At 46.0% G+C, this 25,455-nt stretch overlaps 1 protein-coding gene across 3 annotated transcripts in view; it reads right to left on the reverse strand.

The window, feature by feature from the left end:
• Positions 1-25,455, reverse strand: part of LOC126517969 (deubiquitinating protein VCPIP1-like) — an 84,235-nt gene that overhangs the window by 22,593 nt on the left and 36,187 nt on the right. For 2 of the 3 annotated variants that reach the window (XM_055064423.2, XM_050167794.3), the window contains exons 3-10: positions 21,842-22,287; positions 17,734-18,064; positions 16,135-16,377; positions 13,867-14,076; positions 11,126-11,213; positions 9,045-9,188; positions 3,208-3,341; positions 271-482 (exon numbers count right to left, since the gene is read on the reverse strand). In XM_055064423.2, the coding sequence (XP_054920398.1) occupies positions 271-482; positions 3,208-3,341; positions 9,045-9,188; positions 11,126-11,213; positions 13,867-14,076; positions 16,135-16,377; positions 17,734-18,064; positions 21,842-22,287 (1,808 nt within the window). The remainder of the gene's footprint in view (positions 1-270; positions 483-3,207; positions 3,342-9,044; positions 9,189-11,125; positions 11,214-13,866; positions 14,077-16,134; positions 16,378-17,733; positions 18,065-21,841; positions 22,288-25,455) is intronic. The other variant, XM_050167795.2, reaches the window with a different exon arrangement.

A 25,455-nucleotide genomic window follows, 5' to 3' on the forward strand; every position in this document is an offset into this window, starting at 1 on the left:
GTGTCCAGCATGGGGCGAACACATTCGCTCGTTTTCCGGTCGCGGTGAGTCGGACTTCCGCGATTTGTCGCGCGCCCATCGGCATGTTTTGTGGATAGCAACTAAGCTAGCAGGCATTAGTCTATGAAAGGTGCAAGTGATTGTTTGCACTATTGTGTTGTTGTTCCTTTGTCCTAAGAGCACGGGTGAGAACCCAACAAACCCCAGAATTTACTCAATTTTTAGGTTTGTCGGTCCAGCGACCCACAATAGTGGATATCAATCACTCACCTTGTAGCCTTTGATAATGAACTTGGAGGCTGTGGTAGAGGAGCTCGATGGAGTGGTGAGAGGTCCATGGGGTGAACGGCAGCGTCCACCTCCCCCAGCCTCTCCGTCACTGCCATCTGTCCGGTCTTCTTCCATTGAATCCTCGGGCAGGCGTGTCTGCTCCAGGATCTGGTCCACCACTTGCTGCAACAGGCGCTCTGAGCCAAATACGCCTGCGAGGTTGATCATCGAAAATGCCACATGTCTTTGACAACGGTATTACAAATTTAGAGCTGCTTAATCATAACCTGTACTACATTCTTTCGTGAAACAGATTTGTGGATTTACATGCTTGAGTTAAAAATCAAAATTGATTGGTGTTGTGTGCAAACTCAAGACAAAAAAAACAGTACAGTCAACTTTTGTTATTTCGACCCTGGCAGTACCGACAAAACTGATCGAATTATCCGGAGGGTCGAATTAAACAAAATGCAAAGCGCCTCGAGTGGCCAGTCGCGCGGCAATTTTGCTGTGTATTTGCGGCCTTCTTTCACACTTGGAAAAACACTTATGAAGCATGTGTTGAGCATCAGAAAGCTGCAACGGGAGCTTTTCATGTTGCTCTACAATTTTCTCATTTACACTTTTCATGCAATTACAGTAATCGAGAAGTTTATTAATTAATTAAGACTAATTATGTAATTAGGCAGGATGTAAACAACTATCCGAGTATCTCCAAGCAACGGTGAACAGCATTACCTTGGTTCCATCCAGCTACGTGGCATTTGCACATACAGTAAAACCTTATTAAACCGTACCCGCTTAAACAGTAGTTTCGTTTTAAAAGTAGTAAGGTCAAATCCCCGAATCAGCGGCCATTGAACATAATGTGTTTTGTATCCGCATAAACCATACCAGCTTACTGCGTACGCATCGGTTAAAACGTATCCGCTTTTCGTTGTGCAAACACAGCAGTGGGCCGTCTCCATCGGGTGGCCCGGCAGAACAACAAGCCCCAGAGATCGGAACAATGGCCTCAAAGCGCCCTGTGCGTTTGCGCATGAAGCCATATCAACATCAACATCATTTCGACGCAGTGCCAGAGAGTGTTGTGGCATCGTGCAAGCGAGGACTCGCATCATGCCGAAGCTCGGATAAAAAAGACGCTGGGTGCTCAGCATCGAAGAAAAATTAGACATCGTCCGTGCTATCGAACGTGACACGAAGAAGTCGGCGCTAGTACGTGACAGGGATCTGCCGTTGACTACAGTGTGTGGCATTTGGAATGCGAAGGAGTTGCTCGGCAGCGGTGCTGAGACCGCGAAGAGATGTCGGCTACGAGGTTAGACTTTTCGCCATTGTTGACTCTGTTGTTGCCGAAGTGTCGACTAGCGACAGTGATGAGGAGAATACGGAAAGCGACAGCACGGCCGATTCAGGCCCGACAATGGCAGAAGCTGCTCGTTACGTCAGCCTCATGAATGCAATCGTCACGACGAGAACAGGGGCGTGATAACGTAACTCTATTCCAAACGAAAAGTATTCCAAACTCCGACACCCGGCGATGAAAAAGGCGACCCGGGACTTCTGCAGCACTACTGCGTGCGTGCACGGAGAATACGTAACGCCAACGAGGAATCTGCCATGCGAGTGTTTGCCGAGGGGGCTGGCTGAAAAGCTGGCATGCAGCTTCAGTAAGTTTGAATCCGCTGTCGTGCTAGGCCGCGGCGGCATCAAACAAAAATAACACTTTTGTCGTGCGAAGTGAATAAATACTGCATGTTTTTTTCCCCTTTCATCGCACTCTCTCTGAGTTCCGTTTTCGACAGGTAAGTGGGCAATCTCATGCTAATTCGGTTAAACAATACGACCGTTTAGTACGTACTTTTTCCGAGCTCCGGCCAACTACGGTTAAACGAAGTTTCACTGCATATATTTTTGAAATTTGGCTCATGTTACGTGAAACACCATGTATGCATAGTACAGAGCTATGCCTTAGCGTGAAATTTCCAACACGATTTTAAAACTATTCTATGTAGTTAGGACATGGCTTGTCCTGTAGTTTGGGCATGGCCAGCGACTAGTGTATTGACTAGGCTTTGCTAGTTTTGGTTTTAAGAAGGCTCCGGCGATATGGCTGATGACCATGTTAACAACGCATTAAAAAAATAACAAAAAAAAGCCTTTTCTGTTATACTTGATGGCTGAATTAGCTCAGGATGATGGGGGCAGAATACAAATTAACAAACAGCATACTGTAAGGTGTCTGAAATTTCAGCTGTACTTTTCAGACAGCCATTGGCGATGCCACCAAGCTATCTGAATAATCGAACACATCCAAATTATAGGTGTCCGGTTTGCCACACAGCTTCTAATTCTAATGCACCCCCAAATCTAGAATGCACCTAGTTTTTATGGTTTCAAAGTTAATAAACAATGTGCAGCCATATGTAATGTGTGCACAATTTTATAAGAAAGAAGCAACATGCCTCCAAATCCTGCAATTAGAGAAAGATGAAACCTAAGCAATTTACTTTTCACGGAAGACAAATTTATTACATTTAATCATCTTCCGCATCAGACAGCTGTTTATTGCTGTCTGTGGACTACATTTTATCCTCCAGGCATCTGATATTCCACATTTCTTCAATGAGACAACTGGTAACAGGATGGTAGCTCACGTGTTGACTAAAAACTCCGCCAGTTCACCCTGTGATGCTCACAAGTCTCCAAAATGCCAGAAACAATGTGACAAGACTACTTTGACAACTAGCTCAGTATGTAAAATCCCTAAACCTTTGAATGAGCTTTTGTAATGAATGTAACATGTCCTTGTCTTTGTCGTCACCAACGTATGCAAAAAATTGTTGTGTTGCCAAATCTTGCGATGACAATGACCATGATGCTGGCTCTGACAGTTGGTTGTCGCCATGCCAAGACCACAAGCACAGTACCCACCGGGAAAGTGTTTGTTGACCACCTCGGAGGCGACCGTGTACACGTTGCTGTTGAGCGCAGCGTCGCTTTCATGCTGGAACCAGAACACCGTGTCTTTGACCACCTTGTCGTTCCACTCGAGGGACACCGTGATCCTGTGAGGGAAGCAATGAAACAGATGAGAGTTCAAAGATACACTTACTGGTTTTTGTTAGGGTTGTTCAAATACCACAACTTTCGAATACGAATCGAATATGAATACTTAGCTTCTATTATTGAATCACATATCAAATAATGATATGCACATGCATTTATTAGTAAGTTTGGCTATCTTAGCATGTTCGAACATCGCAATTAGACTGTCAATGGTAAAAAAAACTAGACTCGTAAGCTATTATACTAAATATTATGTTATTTCACTCATATCAACTTGAAATATTGAGTAATTCCCACTAGCTGTTAGTTATCGCCAACTTGTGCCTTATTATACAACATCAGATGCCTGAAAACTCTGAGGCATTTGACTCTGTGGCAGCCGTCCCTCATCGCATTTGCTGCCAAGCAATAAGCTCAGATCGGGGATGGCGTTGTGCCCCTTTGCTGTATGCAAACTGTATGCCCCCTCTGGCAACAGAGAGGCTGGATTTCCTGCACAGCTTAGACGTGCAGTGGCTAAGCGTGCTTTACAGGCAAAATTTCGCCAGCTGCATGAATTATCACAATTGGCGGGAGAATTTGGAGTGGCGCCCTCTTGCGAGTGACATCACGGCCAGGATGCCGCTTGCTCCGGCTCCGCTTAACTGCCACGTGCACTCGTTCCCTTTGTGTATCCTTGAAATATGGGTGGCTCGAGCCATACTTATTGAAGGATATGTCGGCTCCTTTCGGCTGCCATGCCTGTACCATAGTTCCTTCTTTAAAAGTGTGTGACACGAGAAAATATAGCGAGCTATGTAGCGTTGAAGGCGTCTACTGGTTTTGTAATGAATGTATGTACCGTGTCTGTCCATTATTTTGTGTAAAAAGAATGTCTGCAAATTCAACACGCGAAGTTGTGTATAATGCATCGCTAGGCACTTAACATTCCCTTAGTACTTAGCAATGGGAGATATTGCATTTTACACGGAAGAAAAATCTTGGTAATTGGCGTCAATATGTTATCCGTGTCAGAAAGACTGTCCAGCGAAGCTGTCATCATGATTCTTATTACTCTGGCAAGTTATTCTAGTCGAATGCGGCCACTTTATTAATGCATAAAAGAAAGAGTTAGGCGTGCATTTCGTATGAAAAAGTTTGCTGCTACTTTCAGAGCTCTCTGAAGCAGGCCTCCATAAAATGAATTGCTGATGGCTGCTAACATGACGGTGTGTCATGTACACTATTCACGTAGTTCATTCACAAATTTCCTAGCATTCATTTCAAAGAAATGTTTCGAGGTTAAAATCGAGAGCCAATCAATTACAAATGATGAAATGTTTCATACTGACCCTCAGTACCCTCCCACAATGGTACCAGCACTATCATCATAATTACTTTTCTTTTTCTCTTTCTTAAAGTTTCAATTACTATTTTGCACATGGTGTGTTTCGGAGACATTTTTACATCTTTGTGTGTGTGTGTGAGCGCGTGCGTGCGTGCGTGTGTGTGTGTACAGCTTCACATTTGTGTGATCGGCGCCAGCTCCTCCGCCTTCGCGAGAGCCAAGTGGCGCAAAGCAACATAGTTTGTTTCTTCGATTTCCGTGGAAATCACCGCCAGGTGAGATCGCCAACGCGGTGGTGTCCTTGTCGACTATATGCAGGGGCTTTACTACAGTGCAGTCCAGTTATAACGATACCACATATAACGATATATCGGTTATAACGATGGGTCGACATGAGAGTGTCATTTTATGCATTAGGTCTATGGGGAAAAAAACCACTTATAACGATAGGTTATTCACCGCATATCGGATATAACGATCAAAATTTTGCAGTCTGGACGGCGTTTTCCGTGCCAAATAATCGTAACGTTTGCATTGCTTAGTTCCCTGAAACGAACGATGTCGAGACGAGGCGATGTTTACCTCCATAAGTTCGTATCTGCCGCCATTACCGCGCAGCGCACGGAGGAAGGAAACTAAGGAGAGAGCCTACCCCCTCCGCGCGCTAGGAGAAAAGTGTGGCGGAAATGACGTAGTAGGTTCTCATTTTTTGCTTTTTTTTTTTTTTTTTTTTTTTTTTTTTTTTTTTGTATGGCCACGCCTTTTGGGCCACAATGGCGGCGTTGTTATGGTTTTGAGCGCTCACACGTGTTGCTCTGGTAGGTTTCGGGCCGTGGCAAAGGCGCTGAGTGGGCGGGTTTGCGTTAGTCACCGTGTCTTGTTGCGCTGTGTTACCTGCACCGTGCTCTGCCAGATGATGCGCGAGCGCGCGCGACACCACGCGCAGCGCGGCGTCGCGCTAAGGAGAGGCCCTGACGTCACAGGACCTCTCCTTAGTTTCCTTCCTCCGTGGCGCAGCGTGTCTCGTCCCGCCCGCGCAGGAGTAGGCGCAGCCAACGTTGGCGCAGTGCGCCACAGGATGGCGCTAGCTGCTTCATGCGCGTCAGCCACAGTCGCTCCGACAGAGAGAGAAAGAAAAAAAACGAAGCGACAAGCAAAGCGGCGCGGTGGCACCCGTCCCGCGTCTCTCTCGCGATAGCAGGCTGACGCCACTGAAGCAGCGTGCAACCAACGGTTCAACCCAGTTCGAAGATGGCGCCGACAAAGCGCAAAGCTGTGTCGCTTGACACGAAGATGGATATTTTGCAGGACTCTCAATGCGGCTTCAAGGTGAGCGCCCTCGTGAAGAAGTATGAGCTCGTCCAGTTAACGATATCAACCATCTTGAAAACCGGGAGCACCGCGATTGTGAAGGCAGGAGCTATCAGCGGCCATTCCGATCAGCGGAAAAGGGGTTAGAGACCCTTTGTACGCCGATGTTGAAGGGGCGCTTTATCACCAATTGCTTCAAGAAGGCGGGCTTTGTGCGTAAGGACGAACTTCCCCAACCCGCTGAGACCGACCCGGTGGAAGTCGCTGACATAACCGAGCTCTGGGAGCTCGTTCCTACTGGTGACACAGGTGGTGTGTCGAAGGAGGAGTTTTTGACTGCAGACAATACTGCCTCGTTCTGCGATGAGGTCACCGACGAGGCGATCGCCGAAGATGTGCTGTCTCGACAGACGCAAAGTTGTGCGATGGTGGCGACGGCATCAGCGACAGTGACAACGAGATCGACAGTGGCTCCTTGACCCCGACCACGATGTCCACGCAAAGTGCACTGTCGTCGATCGACTCCTTAATTGATTTTATGCATGCTAAAGGATTGCCGCCAGTGTTCGCGCAGCAGCTGAAATCCATGCACACTGCGGTTGTGAAGCTGAAGCTGCCGCAAAAGCAAGTGCGGATTTCGGACTATTTCGGCGCGCCTAATCCTTGACACGGTCATTGGCGCTAGAAATAAAGTTTGTTTTTCACGGCCTACTGTATACATCATCTATTCTTTAGAGCAAGTAGCGAATTCGAGTTCAGAGCTGCAAAGGTAAAGAGCGCAAACGCGTTTAATTTTTTTTTTTTGGGGGTAACGCAGTCCAGATATAGCGATCATCGGTTATAACGATCATATTTTTCGTCTTTCTCGATATCGTTATAAGTGGACTGCACTGTATATACGGAAATGATGTCCCTCTTGCACAAATCCAAGCAAACATGATTGCCCTGAAGCGTAGTATGAGGCAAGGCATTATCAGAGATATCTTTAAGGCACTCTAAGAATAACAATTTTTTTTGTGTGTGAACGTATTTTTTAGACTGTTCGAGTTTTTAGACTATTCAGTCCTCATGACGTCTGGAAAATTGGTCAGCAACTACATTTTCAATGGAATTGAGATTGCGAAAGTAAAATAGTTCATTACATCGTGGATTTTGTCAAATAAACAATTGTTACATCGGGTTTTGACTGTATCTGTGAAGACACACTGTCGGACTGGCGTTGATGTATATAAAAAGAAAAATCAAGATGTTTATTTCCTTTTTTTGTTAATCACCTTATATTAAACTTAATGAAAATGAAGCTCTCACAGATTACCTGATTAGCTAAGCTGATTTAGTCCTTCTCTTTAGTGTCCCTTTGAGTTGTTTTCTATTAGCAGAGACAGTCATCGCTAAAACACCAGCTACAGTCATACTTCGATACAATGAACAACGATGCAGTGAATTAAATTATGTAACAAAGTAAATCTAGAATATTTCTTGCTGATATCAATGTGTAATGAATATAACTTTATACAGTAGAAGCTTGTTAATTCTAATTCTGCAGGGATGCTACAAAAATTCAAATTATAAAAATTGGAACTAATGAAAGTCAGAGAAAAAAATCGCTTGGTTAACGTGTGTATATAGTCTGATGCAGTGTGAACGTGCACATGCACATGCTACGTCAGAACAACGTCTATAGTTCGATGCACTGCCGCAGCCAATGTAACCAGATATGGCCAATGCAGTCCCACGTGCCGGACATCGAGATGGCTCTTGTTCTATCTGAGTGTTCGTCGCGCCGACCCACAATGCTTGGTGCAGAGGAAAAAGGTGCCCACGCCACTTCGCCGACGGCCGTTCAAAGCAGCGCGCAGGTAGGGGATCGTTCCGTGCATGCTCCGAAGAAAGCAGCCGCCAGCACCCATTGTCGAAGCATAGAGGGGACGGAATATCGTCTAGTGGCGTAGCATGACCGGCCGCAAGCGACGTGCGCTTGAGGAACAAGAGGTGCGCTCTAAAATGCACTCGTGAAACACAGCGCTACCTGCTGTGACGTTGGTCTCCGCTGTACTCTCGTAGCTGCACCAGCTGCATGCTGTGGAGTTCCACTATACGTATAGGTGACGTCTAAACACGTATCCCAGTGATGCTTTCCTTTGAGTAACAGCCACAAATCTCAACGGCTATGTTTATGGTACTGCAAGCGCCGATAAACGTCACAGCCACCGTGTTTTAGACATTGCCTGATGCCGCTTCTCGGCAGAACACCTCATAGAGAAAGAGCATGGCCTCTAAGATTTAACATGAAAAAAGTAAGAAAAAAAAAAGAAAGAAAGGAGAAACACACAGCGCTGCGTTCGCATTGTTATCTTGAAGGTCTTGAGAGAGGGAGAGAACCAACCTGCAACAGAGGCGTTGGCCATGCCTGGCCAGGCGGCTCAAGCTCGTCTCTCTACAGTTAGGCCTAAACAAAGGGCCACAGATGGAAAGAGCCAAGCTGGGCGGCTCCCGCAACAACACTAGCGTCACCAACGTGCTCCCATGCACTAGCACTTTCCCCATCCACGATGGCGCGGAGTTCAAATTATCGGTGGCGGTGCAGATTTCAGTGTGGATTAGTGGTATGCGTTACATATTGCTTTCAACATATTGTTGATGTTCCTATCGGTGGGCAGCGCAACCCGGACGAAAGAAAAGAGGAAGTACACGATACAAGCGCAGCGATACTGCGCTCGTTTAGTGTACTTCCTCTCGTCTTTCGTCCGGGTTGCGCTGCCCACCAATAGGAACATGCTCAATCACCAATTCACCCAGCTAATGTGTTAATTCAACACATTGTTGGACGAACTGCAGCAGCTACTTCGAATTACCCAAAATTTCAAATTATCAAGTTGTGAATTAATGAGCTTTTACTGCAACAAAACTGTACGTATTTTTATGTTGAATGTGATCTGTTACCATGATGTTTGAATGAATGGGCAGTAGAACACTGATGAAGCGCAAGCATGTCGCCTAGTTTTGTAGAGTCTTTAAAGCAACAAAAAAGAGAGAGAGAAAGAAAGGCAGCTATCCCACTTACTGCAGGGGCAGCGTATCATACTCCTTGCCGTCCCAGAAGTGTTTGAAGCCGCAGCTGCAGTACTTAGAGTTGGACGGCGTGCGGGTGCGATCTCCGTTTCGGAGCTCCAAGGATCCGTCGCCACGAAGATGCCGGACATGGGTGCTGGTGGCACACAACAGAGTAATCTAGTTGAGCGTCACTAGTGCCTTGTGCAAAATATAACTGACACAAATTTAAGTTGGCCAAGTAAAACTACACTGGTATGCCAAATCTACTGGAACAACATTTGAAAGGCGACTGTGACAGACTTTTTTTTCAATGACCCTTCGAGAGCCACATCTATAGTACATTAAACTATTGCGAAAGGAAAAAAAGACGTGATCTGCATTACAATAATAATTCTCACAGACATGACAGTTTTGAAGTTTATTGTTCCAAACATGTACTATACTCACGGTATGAAATGCAAGAGCGAAATTTTAAAGAGACCACCGAATAAGCACAATTACTTAATTACAGTGAGTACTTTACATACATGTTTCAAAATGGGATAACTGCAGTTTAAAGTTGCTCCTAGCTTCCATGCTACAGCACAGTGGTACAATTATAATTACGTTTCAAGCACCTTAATCAGGTCAAACAAATTAATACTCCTTACGCAAAATTCACATGCACACTCGATCAAAAGAAATTTATGGACTGCAGGATCTAAGAAAAATGCTGAATACAGTCAATGAGAAACGTTTCAAACACCTGAACTTTCGTACATTTTCGTGCTCCCTAGGCAGTTCGAAAAATACCTCTGCAGCCTCAAAACGCAGCTAAGTATTCAGATCTGCAGCCTGCAGTAGCATAGGTGAAAAACACAATGTTGCATGGTTTTACTAGTTACACAAGCTACCTGGAACTTCAATGTTTTCTCACACCCCACAGTCCACAAGCTTTTGTGGTCTCCTTCCTTCATTGAATAGAACACCCAACTGGCTCTCATTATACAGTCAAATCTTTTCACTACGAACCCCACATTAACGAATTTCTCAAATTTACAAATATTTTGAAAATCCCCACCAGATTGCCAATATTTTCAATGTAAAAATATTTCAGAACTACGAATTTCAATACAGAACACATTTCAGAATAACGCACATAGTTTATTTTCCCCTTTATAATCACGGAACATCATTATTAGGAATTCAGCTAAAAGTAAAACTTTCATGGCTCAGTGCAATGACGTACCCGATGAGGTATTACACAAAGTGGAAAATGTAGGCGCATTCCTAATCGGTCATGTGTGCTGTACGCGCCAAAAGAAAATCGCTGATTTCTTCAAATAAAGCAGCTTCGCAGTTAGTGAAACATTTTTATTTGAGAGTATGCTTGTCTGCATACACGTCTATTGCCAAGGTATGTCATCTTCATTCCTAGGTTTGTCCACCGACTTATAACGTCAAGTTTTTTATTACAATGCTATTCCAAAATAACAAACGATTTTCGGCAGTCCCGCGTGATTCGTTATATCGAGATTTGACTGTACTTCAACTGGCACGAGCCCAAGCATTCGCTACACTGCATGGAGTAGGCAAGACACAGCACAGACTGCCAGGTTGCTTCTGCATGCTGCATGTGAGGGATTCCACTGAGGTCAAACACGAAGTGTACAGCAGAACTGAAGGATGGGTGAGCTTCACACTGTGGGTTTAAGAACGAACAAGCGGGCAGGACAGAAAGTCGTAGACGACATGATTTTAAGTGTTGTCCATGCCTTCGTTCTTTTTTTCATTGTTTGTTTGTGCACACCTTGTGCAGTCCACAGTATGAACAAATGAAGAGTGTTGCATTTTTCCTTGACAGACTCGCATTTCAAGCATCTTAGTGCGATCTAAACGCTGGCCTGAGGATAATAATGACCAGCAGAATTCGCCACGAGACATCGGCACCCCTATTTGGGTAATCAGTGTCCCCCGCTGGTTTGTGGAGGGGCATGACCCCCTCAGAAAGTGACAGTGAAAGGCAGAGAAAATGCTAGTCACAAGGTGCCCGTTCAAACACTTCTTAGATGCCGGGAGAGTACAACGCAACCAGCGAGCCAAGTAACCAACCTTTTGCACCAGGTACAGTGTTCCAGCGTGTTCTTTGCAATCACTGGCACCAGTTCATCCTTCTCCCGGTTGTACCAGCAAGTGATGCCTGTGAAAAGACAAAGGGGCACTGCAATTATTGTTGGAATGGCAGAAAGCTGAGCAAGTTCATACCTGCCAACCTCAATATCAGTGAAAAATCCTGCGGCTTGCCAGAGAGGGGGGGGGGGGGGGGGGGAGAGGCAGGAATAGCATGCATTCTCTCTTTTCTTTGTTATTTGCCCCGAGCACAAACATTTTATGATACGTACACACTTTATTAACAATAATTAGTGTCCCTGTACACGGCGAGTCCTATCCAAGAACACTAATGACGGTTAAAGCCACTGGAACCTGGCAAGTACCACTACCACCAGTGCATGCACAGGAAACTGCTGCTGTTGCCAAATTTAGTCCAATGCGTCTCTCCGACACAGCTCAGCTGTGTGGCTTCACTTACTGCTGTTTATATTATTGCAGATCGATGCATTTATTTGTGCGTTAATTAAAAGACGAGTTGCTGCATCTACAATGCGTGGTAGAAAGTTGTACAGGGTACGTGGGATGGTAAAATTGTAGCCAAAACACATGAAGCAAGATGGCTGATCGGATGGCCACTTGAACTCGTGTGCTATCATATTCGCCTCCCTTTCCGATATGTTATGTTTTCATTGGGTAAATATAGCAGGTCGGTACTACGCATCTGTACACTACACTTATTCGAGAAGCAGTGTTAATGTTTAAAACATTTACACGTTGCCAGCTGATGCGCATCTCGTGCTCATCAGAAACGTTGACAGGATTGTTTGTTGCTTACTCGTAGCTGCCTGACGTGCTGTAGAAAGCATGAAAAGCTCTTCATGTTTTACATACTTATGGCAGTGAACAATAAATAATAGTAGCAGTTGGAGCTTTCAAATTCACACACAATGTTGAAATCGATACCAGTGTCACACAGGCTCTTCTAGCAGACTAGGAATCAAGCGCCGCATCATTTTAAACTGTAGTTTGTTTTATGCTATACTTGCGCTCAAAATGCTTCATACAAATCAATGTCAACGAGGATCACAATATAGCTTGTGCGGCTGTAGCACAGGAAAGGCATAGGTAATGCGAACCCTAACGAAACTAACGAAAAATAGGCGAAACCACCATGCGCCACCATTCCTTGCTGCAGGACGTACAAGTAAGTGTCGTGTTTCACGCCGGCGGCATCGTATTCTGGCACTGCCCACCAGCTTGATCTCATTTTGGTTTCCCTTTGCCATCTTAAAACACTATGCAATAGGACAACAACAAAATGCGTCTCCAGCCACTGGAGCCCCATTAGCCTGATGCGCATTGGCTTATGTGCCACGATGATTCTCACCGATTGGGCACATGAAAACTTCTCGCCCAAAGCCACCCAGACCGAATTTGAGGAGCGCATACGTAAGCTTGCCAAAGCCACAACAACAACGTAGGTCTAAGGTAGCTCGGGCCCCACCAGCTCAGCAAGTGTCGGTGCATCGTACTGCAACAATTAGTGCAACGCTTTGCCTTACGTAGATGTCAACTACAGTTGAGTCTGCCAAATATTTTAGTAGACTTTGGATAGTACATATTACCAAGTAGTGCAGTTTTCTCACTCTTCTTTTTTTTTTTTTTTCTGGACATATGAACAAGGTTTTGCTCTAGTTTGGTTTCCGTCCAATGCAGCAAATAGCCCAGGTATTGAGACCACAGATAAATGTTTAACATATCCCAAAGGAGCTAATAGACTACGAGAAGTGCCATAGTGGAGGGCTGCGGATTAATTCTAACCATCTGAAATTCCATGCAACCAAAGCAGGGTAAACAAATGTTTTCACATTCTGTCCCCGTCAACATTTTGCAGCCGGAATCGGGCATCGTAACCACCAACTTGTGCTCAGCAGCAGGATACCACAGCCACTGCAGCGATGCCCAGAGACACACAAAAAGCACATCTATCCAGTTGGTACACCTCCAGTCCTGTCTACTGTTTGAGGTACATTCATCTGTACTGTCTGCCATGTTTACGAAGACACGACAGCCTTTGCAATTTCAACAAAAACAAATATCACCATATTAAGAGGACCTTGCATTATCTTCTGAACTTGGTAAATAAACTCATCCAGTCACCGACCTATGCTCTCAAAAGACAGTTGAGCACATATTATTGCTGTGCGCGCGACAAAGAGACTATAAGTTCGCTCAAAACTATGTGTACTCTTTGCTTCAGAAGTTCCTGCCTCTTCAAGGTGCTGTGACTAAAATAGTGCCGCCAGCAGAAGTAATACCATAAAGTTCATGATCAATAACGTAGTGCCGACACCTGGTGATGGTCGCATTACATGGCTTTTGCAACGAAGAGCTAATTTAGGCTGGCTGTTACACACCTGGACTACAAAATAAACAGCACACAAGAATACGACAAGAGCAGATGATACACCGCACTACGAGGTTGCAGCAAGTTGCCTATTCGTCCACTTTCATTACCCTACTTCTTATTATCTCTTCATTTCAATTAAAACCTCCGCTAAGTTCCCCTACACTTTCCCAGGATTCATGCCGCGATTAACAACAATCAGGCCCCTCGGTTCTCTTCGGTTCCCCTTCTCTTTCCCAACAGCAGGTGACGCACACAAGCGTTGTATGTGTCTGCACCTAAGGGTTTCGCGGGCGGGCTACAGCAAACCAGTCGTCATCCAAGAAGCACGCACCGTACTGCCGAAAGGTGTAGAGCTTTTCAGGCAGCGGGGTCTTGACGCTCTCCTGCAGGGTTGTGTAGAGCAGGCCCCCCGGCCGGAACCACTCGGGCGACACGTGGTGCTCGCAGACTGCGTTGCACGTCAGGCAGCGGTAAAGGCGCCGCTCCGCCAGAGCCTTCTGCGTTGCCCGCACAACCAGCGAAGGGTGGATGCCCACCACACCTGCAGAAGAAGCGTAGGGGAAATGCTGGTACCAGGGAAGTTCTGCCAACACACACTTAAAAACATTTTACACCCTATGAAGGTTTACCTTGTCAAATGACAATAATTGTCATCGATCTAGTGTGCACTTACTTTGTTTACCACTCCGAGTGATTGATTCATGGGCTTCAACATCCCAAAACAAAACAGGGTATGATGGAATTGCCAGTGGAGAGCTCGGAATAAATTTGAACACCTGGAATTCTTTAATGTGCAACTAAATCTAACTACATAAATGCATTTCGTCTCCAACAAAATGGTGTGGCTCAACAAACATTGTCGCTCAAATGCTACAATTTTTCTATTTCCACGTGAGAACAAATTGCTACTTCTCTCTCTCATGAGGAAAATCTGGTGATGGAACAATTAAGGGTATTGTATCACGCATTTTTTTCAAGCATTAAAATCAAGTCCATCACACTTTCCCTTTCTGGCCATGGAAAAAATCGAGCGTTGTTACAACCAAGTGCACATAAGAATCAAGTAAATAGGGTATTCCTTGCATGCATTTTGGCTAGCTGGTGTTGCTGCATAGAAAAACTAATAAATGCCCATTTTGTATGTTCAACCTACTGCATGTTGTGTTCTTTGTTGCTAAGAGCCAAGGCATGCCAAGACACACCACAAATGCCATCACCACTGAGCCACCACTCTACACTCCCTGTTTTGTTACGAAAAGTACAGCATCCTCAGACGTGCATGCCATTCCTAAAAGCAAAGTAACAAGTAGACAATGTCAAATGCCCACAAGATTAGTGATGATTGCCTGTTACAGGACAGGATAAACCTGAAAGGGCATACATTTTACTTTAGAGTGCATACCCAGAGAAAAATGCCACATTTTCTTGGAAAGAGGCCTCCTCCACCTTCCACACGTTTCGAAAAACAGAAGGAGAACCTGACGGAGCCAAAGACACCTTGCATACACATTAAATACCCCCCAATCTCAAACAAAAGCTGTCACAGTTAACCCACCCTGCTTTTGTCTTCGAAAGTAGAAGAGCACTAAAGAAATATGTGTGCAAATTAACCCCTTCCATGCCACGCTAGTAATTCAAAGTCTGACCAAAAGTGGCCAAATTCTTTTTCAATCTTTGCTGTTTCAGTGCTACCTGCATCCATACTGTTGCAGCTTTTTATGCTTTTTCGTGTGACCCCAGCTGCCAACATGTTTCACCCCCTCAGAAGGAATAAATTGGCTTCTGCTAGTGCTGTCGCATGAATTGTGTACTGCCACCTATCAAAAGCATGACTAAGCCCCGAGACAAAACTAAGCTTGTCCATGTCATTTCTAGAAAATTATAAGTACCACTGACAAGCTGAGCTTATCCTTGGCCATTTTTATCAGAAACGCGTGGATGAACCCTGCTCGCCTTAAGGCACGAAAGGGGCTAAGGGCCCCTCCCCTTCCACCTTCAAAGATCAGCTATCATTGCTTAAGCCAATGTCATCGCAAAGTGTATTAAAATTATGCTGTCATAACCAGGCTTTGAAAGAGCAAAGGTCACGGGGTGCTAAAACTAGTGGCATCATTGACTGGTAGCCTTTGTCTTCCGAGTCGGGCAGACCCAGCATTGCTCAGACTCAGAGGCAGGGAACAAATACACAAGCTGAATGTGCAACTTGCTATCAGAGGACGAAATGACTGAGGTGAAACCATGTGACTACAACAAAGGTTTGATCATGCATTGAAGCCTAGCCAAAACGCCCGAAAGCTTTGAGTAAAACGGCAGCCGCCCAGTGTTTGTCAGAATGCCAGAATACAGTGGCCTGGATTACAGTGGACCGTCACCAACAGCAGCAATTCTGTGACACTGTGCTGTGATCATGTGACCGTAAATGCTGTCCATCTCGACAGCTGTTCGGACGACAGGGCTCAGAGCACATGAGAGCATGCAATGCGAGAAGACAGAGATCGAAAAGAATCCGCTAAAGGTGCTGCCATTGGTAGGAAGGCTTGGAGAAAGTCAACCAACATTCACTAACAAAGCCAAAGGCCGGATGAAAGCCCTCCCTTACCTGTCCGTTTGTAGACATAGTGGTGAACATCAGCAACAAGAGTTGGGTGCACGCCATGTTTGTGCTGGAAAACCTCGTCCATGGCCACAGTGAGGCGCATCAGGTAGCCCTCGGACAGCTGGTGGTCGCCACCGACTACGCAGCAACCGTTGGCATCAAAGTCGATGTACGAGTCCACCAGACTGTGCGGCACACCCCATGCCTTGGGCAGCAGTGACCGCGGGATCTGCGGAAGCTTGTCTCCTACACAGTGGAGAAAGCCAGAAACTTAAATTATACTGCCCCTAAACCCCTCCGAGTTCAAAGGTGAGTGAGCAATTTCGATATTGCTTTTGCTGACAATGCATTGCGCTAATGCCTGCACTTGTATTTATTTGTGCCCTATGTGAAAATGAAACATGCTTTCGAAGATGAAATGCATGAACTCCGGTCCTCGCCAGCCGCCCATGCATCAAGTTAGAGCTGATTCTGGACCCTTTCAGCAATGGTTAGGTCCCTTGCAGTAGCTCTCCCAACAGGATTTTTCGACTGCCGAGGGCAGTACAAGGAGTTATTGATGAGCAGTGGAGGTCAAATTATCCGGCAAGATTCAATTTAAGGATCAAAATTATGAAAGTTTCGTCCCATAGAAATGTATGGGTGCCAGCTGGGACCTTTGGTCAGGATCGAATTAACCGAAAAATCAAATTATCCGGAGTCGAATTCACAAAAGTCTGCTGTACCATGGTGAACAACTTAAACGGCAGGACGAGATGTGTTCTGCCTCTTTTTTGTACTGTCATCTGCAGTGTTCATGGTATGAGAAACCCGGTTTTCAGATTTCTGTTCATATAAGAACGGTTAGCTGGGCAAGTGGGTATGGACGCATTGTAGGGAATCAGTGTACAAACAACACAGAAAAGTGGTGGCAGGACTTTGTTCAATATGCACAAAAAGGATTTTTTATGCCTCGAGAAAAACTTTTACTGACTAGCGCAGTTGTGCCGTTCAATCTGTAGGGTGATTGTAGTCCTTTTGTTTTGCTGCCTGGGGTTGATCTTGGTTCGTGATCTGTGAACACCTCAGCATGTATTGCGTAACATTTTATGTATGTTTCAATCTTCATGTTTCTAACACCAGTGCCACATTAACAATTTAAATTGTGATTAATAACGACTGGGCTTGATTGCGATCGGAAGTGCTCTATATGACTGGTGCATTAGAGAATGAGAAGAAAGGTGGTTAACCGAGGGGCCTGATCTTTTTTTAATCGTGTCATGAGAAGCTAACGAAGACATCAGGGATCGTTCCCGCAGGTGGGGAACGATCCCACCTGCGGCAAGTTGTTTTTTCATCCACTTTCATTGCCATTAATTTATAATTTCTTTAATTTAATTAGTAAGTACAAGTAATTTCCCTTATGTTGGCTTCTCATGATATGGTGCATTAGAGAATGATTTCGTTGAATCCAGCAAAGTGACATGACTTTCTCCTCTCGGTTTGTGTAGTCAATCCACTTGGTTCCCAAAGACACGACTTCTGAACACTTGGACTTTCTTTCGACCAATCCCCACCAAGTCCAAACGATCGGTTGGTAACTGCACTTGCCGCCAAGCTCACCCATGCGTACGCCGACCAGCGGAATGTAGTGGTTCCGGCCTGAGGAGCTCCAGGAGAGGCAGAGGGGCGGGTTGCGGCGGTTGCGGGGCCCACCGCGACACTGCTCAGGTGCCACCAGGCTGGGCAGGAACAGGGCGGCATAGTCGCCGGGGCTCTGCATGCCCGCCAGCGAGTCGAGCAGAATGATGGGCCGCCGCAGCACGTTGGCCAGACTGAACACGTGGATGTTGCGCAGCCCCAGCAGCTCCCCCTCGGGTGGCAGGAAGTCGGGATCGCACTCAGCGATGATCGCTGGCCACTCCTTGTCGTCCACAAAGTCCTTGAGCAGCTCCTGCATGGTAGACGGCAGCGCTATAGGGTGACAAGCTCTGCCATGGTTTCGAGTGCACTGCCCACCCTGACGGGCAAGATGGAATGAAAGAGAATAGCCGTAACGTATATAAAGACGGGACGACAGCAGTGCACCTAAGAAAAGTCCATGAGTGTGTCTGACCTTCGATGAGATTAAAGAGGCTATGACATAGCCGTACAACTGTTCTGTGTATGATTGTAACTGAGAATAAAGAGGTCAATATGGCTTTTAAAAAATAAAAATAACATATAGAACTGCGCTCTCCGCACAATTTTACCCAAATTTACATTTTGAAGTCACTGCATCTAGGGCACTCTCAACGACCACCCCTTTAACATAGCCTGTGTGACATCAAGGAGTACGAGGCTGGCCACTGTGTCCCCCAAACATTTTAAAACCATGCCATGCTGTACTCTCCTTGCTCTGCACATTCTGGCACCCAACATCACAGCAAAGTAATATGGTATTTGCAGGTAAAAGGTTGACAGACTTTAGCATACGCTAAAGAGGATCAAGGCGAAAGTCTGCGTATTGTTGACTTCGGGGTGGAGGACATAAGACGGATTCGTTCCGTAGACAAAGAAGAAAGGAAAAGCTTTATACAATATTTACAGATTGTGGATGATAGCGTTCAGGTAGCAGTAGGAGCGCATCAGACTAACTGCGCGGCTGCAAGCGACTCTCTCTGTCTTCACAATGGGCCGATTCTCCCTTAAATCTCTTCGGCGACCCCTCGTTGGCAAGAACCGGTTTGGGTGACCTGTCGCCAGCAGGAAGGGTGATGACCTTGCCCACGTCGAATTCCTGATTCGTCGCGGAGATGGCTGGGCATTCCTTGAAGTCGCCTCCCGTGTCGAATTCTTGATTCGTCACGGAGAAGTGGGGGCTCTCGGCACATTGTGGTAACCACGTGGTGCATGTAGTATGGCAGCTCCCATCACCTCGTGGCCGCTACGTGGTGCTCGTAGCATGGCATAACAGCAGTCGCCACGTAGTGCTAGTAGCATGGCACAACAGCACTAACGAGACGTCCATTACATTACTTGACATTTCCACTTGGATGCGTTGTTGTTACTTCCTATTACTTGTTTTCTCCCACCAAAGGTCGCGGGTATGAGTGCCTTAATTAAGTATAAATTAATTAACTATGTCTTAATTAACTTTTTCCTAATTATCACCAAGGGTTGTAGGTACGATTCCCACCAAAGGTCGCGGGTTCAAGTGCTTTAATTAACTCTATCTTAATTAACTGTGCCTTAACTCTTTCCCTTCCATGGGAAAAATACGGGCTTTTTGTAGGTTACATCAGATTTTTTTTCTGATGGAACTACTGCAGTCAGTATTTTATGTAATACTTAAAAAAGAAGCAGAATGAATACACTTTTCATGCATAAAAGTTTTATTAACATGATGTATGTCATAAAAAAGATATAAATTGCCAGAATCCAGATTGTGGGATAGAATTGCAATGTTTATAAAGACACGCTTGTATCTAAAAAAAATGTGACAAATTATGAGGCATACAAAATGTATTGCCGTCTAATAGGCACTATGTCCGAAAAAATAAAAAAAATTTCAGTTGAACAGGTATTCCATTGCAAAAATTTAACTGCAAGCACTACAGTTCGGCATGCCGGGCTGTGGCCGCCAATGTTCCGGGCTGGTTTGTGTCGTCGTTGCTCTTGGGGTTGAAGTCCAACGAAAAGGCAGCCTCCTCAGACTTGCTGCTGCTTGATGCATCGATAAAATCAGCCACAGACGCAACGTAATCAGGAGATCTGCAATATTTCTAAGCACGCGCGCCGCCCCCCGAGGCGGTCATTTTTGTTTTCTACTTTGACAATCGCATAACTTCGCAATTAACGCCTGGCAGGGGAAAAGCAAACTGCTTAGAAAACAAGAATATAGTTCTCCTCCTTCACGTCCGATGGTGCAGAGTGCCCGTGAGCAGTGTGGAAGGTCTTGAAAGCGGCGTTTCAAGCCATCAATAGTGGGCAGCCATTTTTGCTTTCTACTACTAAAAATAAAGATGACGGCACCGCCCAAAGTGACTGCTGTCCGCCTCGAACCTGCCAAGTTGTCGTCGTCCACTGTGTGGCCTGTAACTTTCAAACTGAGGCTTCTATTTGGTTTATATTGGTGTCCAGAAGCTTCGACAGCAAGGTATTCGTGATTAGTGGGCACAGTTTCCGAAAGCCATACTCAGATTCTCGGCGTGTAGGCTTAGAGTGGCTAATTGGCTGAACATGGCCTCTAAGATGCTGAGGTGGCCCGGGCGGATTTCAGTGGCCATAAGTTCCACATGTTTGCTAGTTCCTACTCACTCTAGATGGCGTCATCAGTGTAATAAAGACTTTCATACATGTTTTTCACTCTGAATGAAGATGGAGACCGAAAGGAAACAACGGTTGGCCGCAATGGCTGCTTTGTCCGAATTGGATCATGACGAGTACTTGGTATATCGAAAGAGGTCTTGTTGGCAAAAGGACTATATCGCCAACAAGCATCTCGGTATACAAAAACATTTGTACCGAGAGCTGTTGGTCAGTGACATTGAGGAATACCGGAGGCTGTGTCGAGTGACAAGAGAGCCGTTTCTTCAGTTGCTGCCAAATCGTCTCTTTCCCTCTCGTGTCCGCGTAATCGGTGGTAGTCATATCCCACAACGCGGGGAACTGCTCCACGATATGCAAGAAGAAGAAATTTGCCTCGTCGCTCAAGTTCACTGCAGTCGCTCTTGCCCGAGTCGCGCGCGCAGACACGAATGGTGTCAACAGGGATGAAGCTGTTTCAGAAAGATCCCAAAGCCGCGCTTGTTGCCAGACTGTAGAGCATGCTCGGCTAAATCCGCAGCATTCGAACCCCAGAATCCAGATGCGAAAAATAGCTCGGTATTGTCCGTCCGTGGGGGTCACGGACAACGTGCGGACGGCACAAATCCGTGACACATAGTCACATGATGCACCGTCCGTCGCGGAAGAGACGGATTTAGTTCGTCGTGTGGATCCACCATTATCGGAGATGACAGCTCCCAGTGAACTTGGTGCACATGCACTATACTCTTGGCGGTCTCGTTGCTACACGGAGTTAGAAGGCACTGGCTGGCCAGCCAGTCACCGCTTGCGCAGTACTGTTAAAGGATCGGTCGACTGCACACAGGTACTGCGAGATGGGCTCAGATGCCAGTGGAGACAGATGGATGTCAGTGTAGCACAAAATTTGGTGCAAAAAGGCAATAACTGAACGTTAACCACCCAGGGCTCAGGCCCAACACTGAAGACACAGGGTCAGCCCACGATGGAAGGCATTTGCCAACTGCAGGCTACAGGAGAAGCTCAATGTGTACAGGTGTGGAGAGCCTGAAGTGACATTGGACCAGAAACTCAGTGGGCCACGACGCTCAGATCCTAAACATCATAATCTCTGTTACCACACCTCTGCCACACTGGCAGACTTCCTCCGAACACCTTCTGGCATGTGGCTTCTCATGTGTGACGCAAGCCAAACGTTTCGTTTTCATCCCTTCGTTTTCCTCAACTCATTCAGACATATGGATGGAGTTAGAAATTTCAGCACAGGACACACATATACCTCCACTTCCACCTACAGAACACTTGGTGCAGACAGGCTTAATGATAGCTTTAATATGTGACACCTAACATTCACGCACGCACGCACACACACACACACACACACACACACACGCACGCACACGCACACACACACACACACACACACACACACACACACACGCACCTTGTACTTGGTGAGGTGCTCCTCCAGGTGACGCTTGAGATGGCAGCGTAGCGGGTGCCAGAAGAGCTCCCGGCCAACCAGGGCCCGCGACACGGCATGCACCAGGCAGTGGCCGTCCCCGTCCACATGCACCGGCAGCAGCCGGTCCTCGCCGTCATTGTGGGCCCGCACCAGGGCCAGGGTGCCGCGCAGGTACGACAGGCTCCCCGACACGTCTTTGCCATAGCCTGCCACGTCCACCAGCTCGGGGTCAATGCGGAAGGCACGTATGGCCAGCACGCTGCAGTCGAAGTAGGCGCCCGCGCCCATCTCCGACAGGAGCCGGGCCTTGCCCGTCTGCTTATCCATGCCATACGTGGTGAGCAGCGGCGAGACAAGCTTGCAGTGGTAGTTGGACAGACCACGCACTTTGATGGTGTCCTCACCATGCTTGGGCACAAGGTTGCCTGCAAGATGGTGGAGCTTAACTAATGAAGCTAACTACATCCTCAGTTGTCTACAGCGTAACCTTCATGTAAGGCTACTGGTGCATTACAACACACAATTCAAAGAAAGTACCTTAAAGAATTTTTTAGGGGTGTTGGGGGAGGGCAAATAGCCAAGTAAGAGTCTTGCTTGAAGCTCCAAGCACACTGCTTTTCTTCGAGTGCCCTCCCCCTTTTTTTTTTTTCCTGATGTCCTACACAAGAAAATCAAATACTGCAATGGCACATGCAATGTGAACACATGTTCCCAGCTTAACTATTGCACTGTTTCACATGTGCGCCATGAACATCGCGGATGGTACAAGAACTACTGCACGTATCTTGAAGATGGCAGTTTGTGTGAGTATCAACAGTACCGGTGCTCCGATTTTTCCCATGAGACTGAATCTAGGGGGCTGTGACGTAATGCAAAGTTGTTTTAGAGGCTTCAGTAAAAAATTCAAGAGTGTATGCGCAATTGTTTGGGGCACTTCGCTCATGTTAAAAGTGCACATCACTGGGAAAAGAGGCTCGGCAAAGGTTTCAATTTCAAAGCAGTACACCTTTTGATAACGCTGCCTGGACAGATATCCAAGTGCACAAAAACCAGCAAGCATGGCTCCATTGATTCGTGGGGGCACAGTGAAGTTCGTTCACGAATTGATAGAATATGAAGGCGACTGTTGCATTTTAGAGTCCTGAACAGCATCACGGCGACAATCACCGAGCCGCACAACATACAGGCCATACAGGTGCTTTGCAGCTACAACTCCGAGATGGCGGCCGTGGTCAGTGTTGCCAGATCACTATGCATTTGGAATATTTCCTACAGGTACAGTTTACAAACTAATAACTGCACCTCCTATGGGTGCAGTTATTGGCATTGTAGCATTCCTTAGAAACACAACAAAAGGAAATGCATAGCTTAATACTGACAGAGGTATTTCACTATATTATTCTACTTAAAATGCCCCATTCATCTTCTTCCTTCGTCCCCTTGGTTCTTCCTGTTCTTTCGTCGCTTAAATGCAGTATGCTTCACCCTCCTGACACTCTGTTCACACCTCCTGGTGTAGTTAAGTAAACATTTTCGATGGAGGTGCACTCGTCTTTACCAGAGGCTTCCAGATACCATATGGTCTTCAATATGCTATGCTGTGATGCAGTCTTTACCACAGAAAAGGGCTTGTCAAATTTCACATTTGAAGCTCCAATGCCTTTTCTGATTAGGACCTTGTCATCAACCTCTATGTATGGTATTTCGTCGTTGCGCCTCCCGCCCAAGTTTCTCTTCGTGCATTATTTGTAGATTTCCTTCTCCTGCACGCCTTTCGTTGTTTCGGTAAGATGAAAGTTTGCCCAGGATATCCAGTTCGTAATCAGCAGGAAGTGTCGGCGCGAATCCTGAGGTGGCAAAAAGAGGGCTGCACCCCGAGCCACGTGTGTATGAATGGTTATGGCACCTTACAGCATAAATGCTGCCTCTAGGCAGGATTTCCACCCCCTTGCAAACTGTGGGTACGTCCTTATAAATTGCTTCACATCATGGATGGCAGGCTCCACAAGGCCTTTTGCAGCAGGGTGGTAGGGCAAGCAAAATTTGATAGTTACGCCGTAATCTCGAGTCCACTTCACTTGCTTAGCACTACAGAAGGCAGGTTTATTGTCACACACTGCAGTCTTTGTACTATGTATGTCTAAAATGTCCATTTTGAAGAAGAGTAATGACGCTATCGGTGTCTTCCTTTCCTGCCTTCGCTGTAATCATTCTGGCGCATCCGTCTATGCAAAATAGAAACGCTTGCGTTTGCCTGAGACCTTCGCCCGCTTTCTTTAGCTCCACAAAATCAAAGTGAATTCCTTTAAAGGGCACTCATGAATGCTGCGGGAATATCATGATGCCCACCTGAACTTGACTGTTTACTTGATATGCATGGCATGTCAGTACATACTAGTTGCTAATGTCTTCTTTTATAGAAGGGCAGCTGATTGGGCGAGTAAATACTTGGCCATATAAACGACTTTTAGTTTCTTGTCCATGTACCAAAACCTATCATGACCATCTGACTCTGGAGTACCATGGTAAAGGTGAAGGATCTTCGGAATCATAGTCAGTGGCACGTGGTACTTTCCATCAATGTCTTTCATTTCTTCTGTGCCTTCCCACAGCTTCATGTAATTTATCTGTTCCAAGTGTCACGATGAAATCAAATAGTTGCAGGTAGTTAATCCACATTGCAAAGCATATTCATGGTTGTGTCATACGAAGAATGTGTCTCAATGCCTGATGGTCAGTCAAAAATGTGTGAATTTACCTCCTTCTAAGTAAATTCAGAAATACTGAACAGCTCTCAAGACAGCCAGTGCTACTTCTTCAGTGGTGGTGTAGTTCACTTCTGCGGGCTTCAATGCACAGCTGTAGCATATCACCACATGATGCCTTTGGTGGTCAGGTTCATTTGAGAGTTTCTGATAGAGCACTGCCCCAGTTGCAAAATGTGTTGCATCAGTGTCAACACAAATGGCAGAGAAAAGTCGGGAATGAGGAGAATAGGGTCAGATGACATAAGCCTTGCTAGTTTATGGTAGGCGCCTTCACACTCGTCATTCGACAAGAATGGTACGTCATTCTGTACCAGTCGTGTGAGGCATCCTGTCTTGACAGCACAGTCTCTTATCGAAGACCTAAAGTGTCCAAAGAGGCCTAGGAAGACACACAAGGAATGTACATCATAAAGCTTCACCAACTTCGAATTTTTTTATTTTGGATTCTTGCTTTGTGCTTTGGGTACAGCCGTCACATGGCCTTCCTAAAACTGCCACTTTTTGTTGGAAGATTACAGTTTTCTTGAAGTTTATATTGAAATGTGTGAGGCTGAGGGCATGGAGAACTTTGGAAATTTGACTTTTACGTTCTTTTGTCGTCCAAAAAATGATGATGACATCTATATAAGCATTGCAAAAGCTGCCCAATTGTGGTTACAGGATGTCATTCATGATCTGAAACCACACTGGGGAATTCTTCTATCCGAAAGGCAGTCGAATATATTTGACCACAAGTGTACTTTTTGGTCTCCGCAGAGGTTGAACAATAGAGAAAGAAGTTCAACAAGAGGGGACACTCTTCAAAACTAGCAACAGGAAACACGT

The sequence above is a fragment of the Dermacentor andersoni genome, chromosome 11, assembly GCF_023375885.2.
Source record: "Dermacentor andersoni chromosome 11, qqDerAnde1_hic_scaffold, whole genome shotgun sequence".
NCBI classification, from domain to species: domain Eukaryota; kingdom Metazoa; phylum Arthropoda; class Arachnida; order Ixodida; family Ixodidae; genus Dermacentor; species Dermacentor andersoni.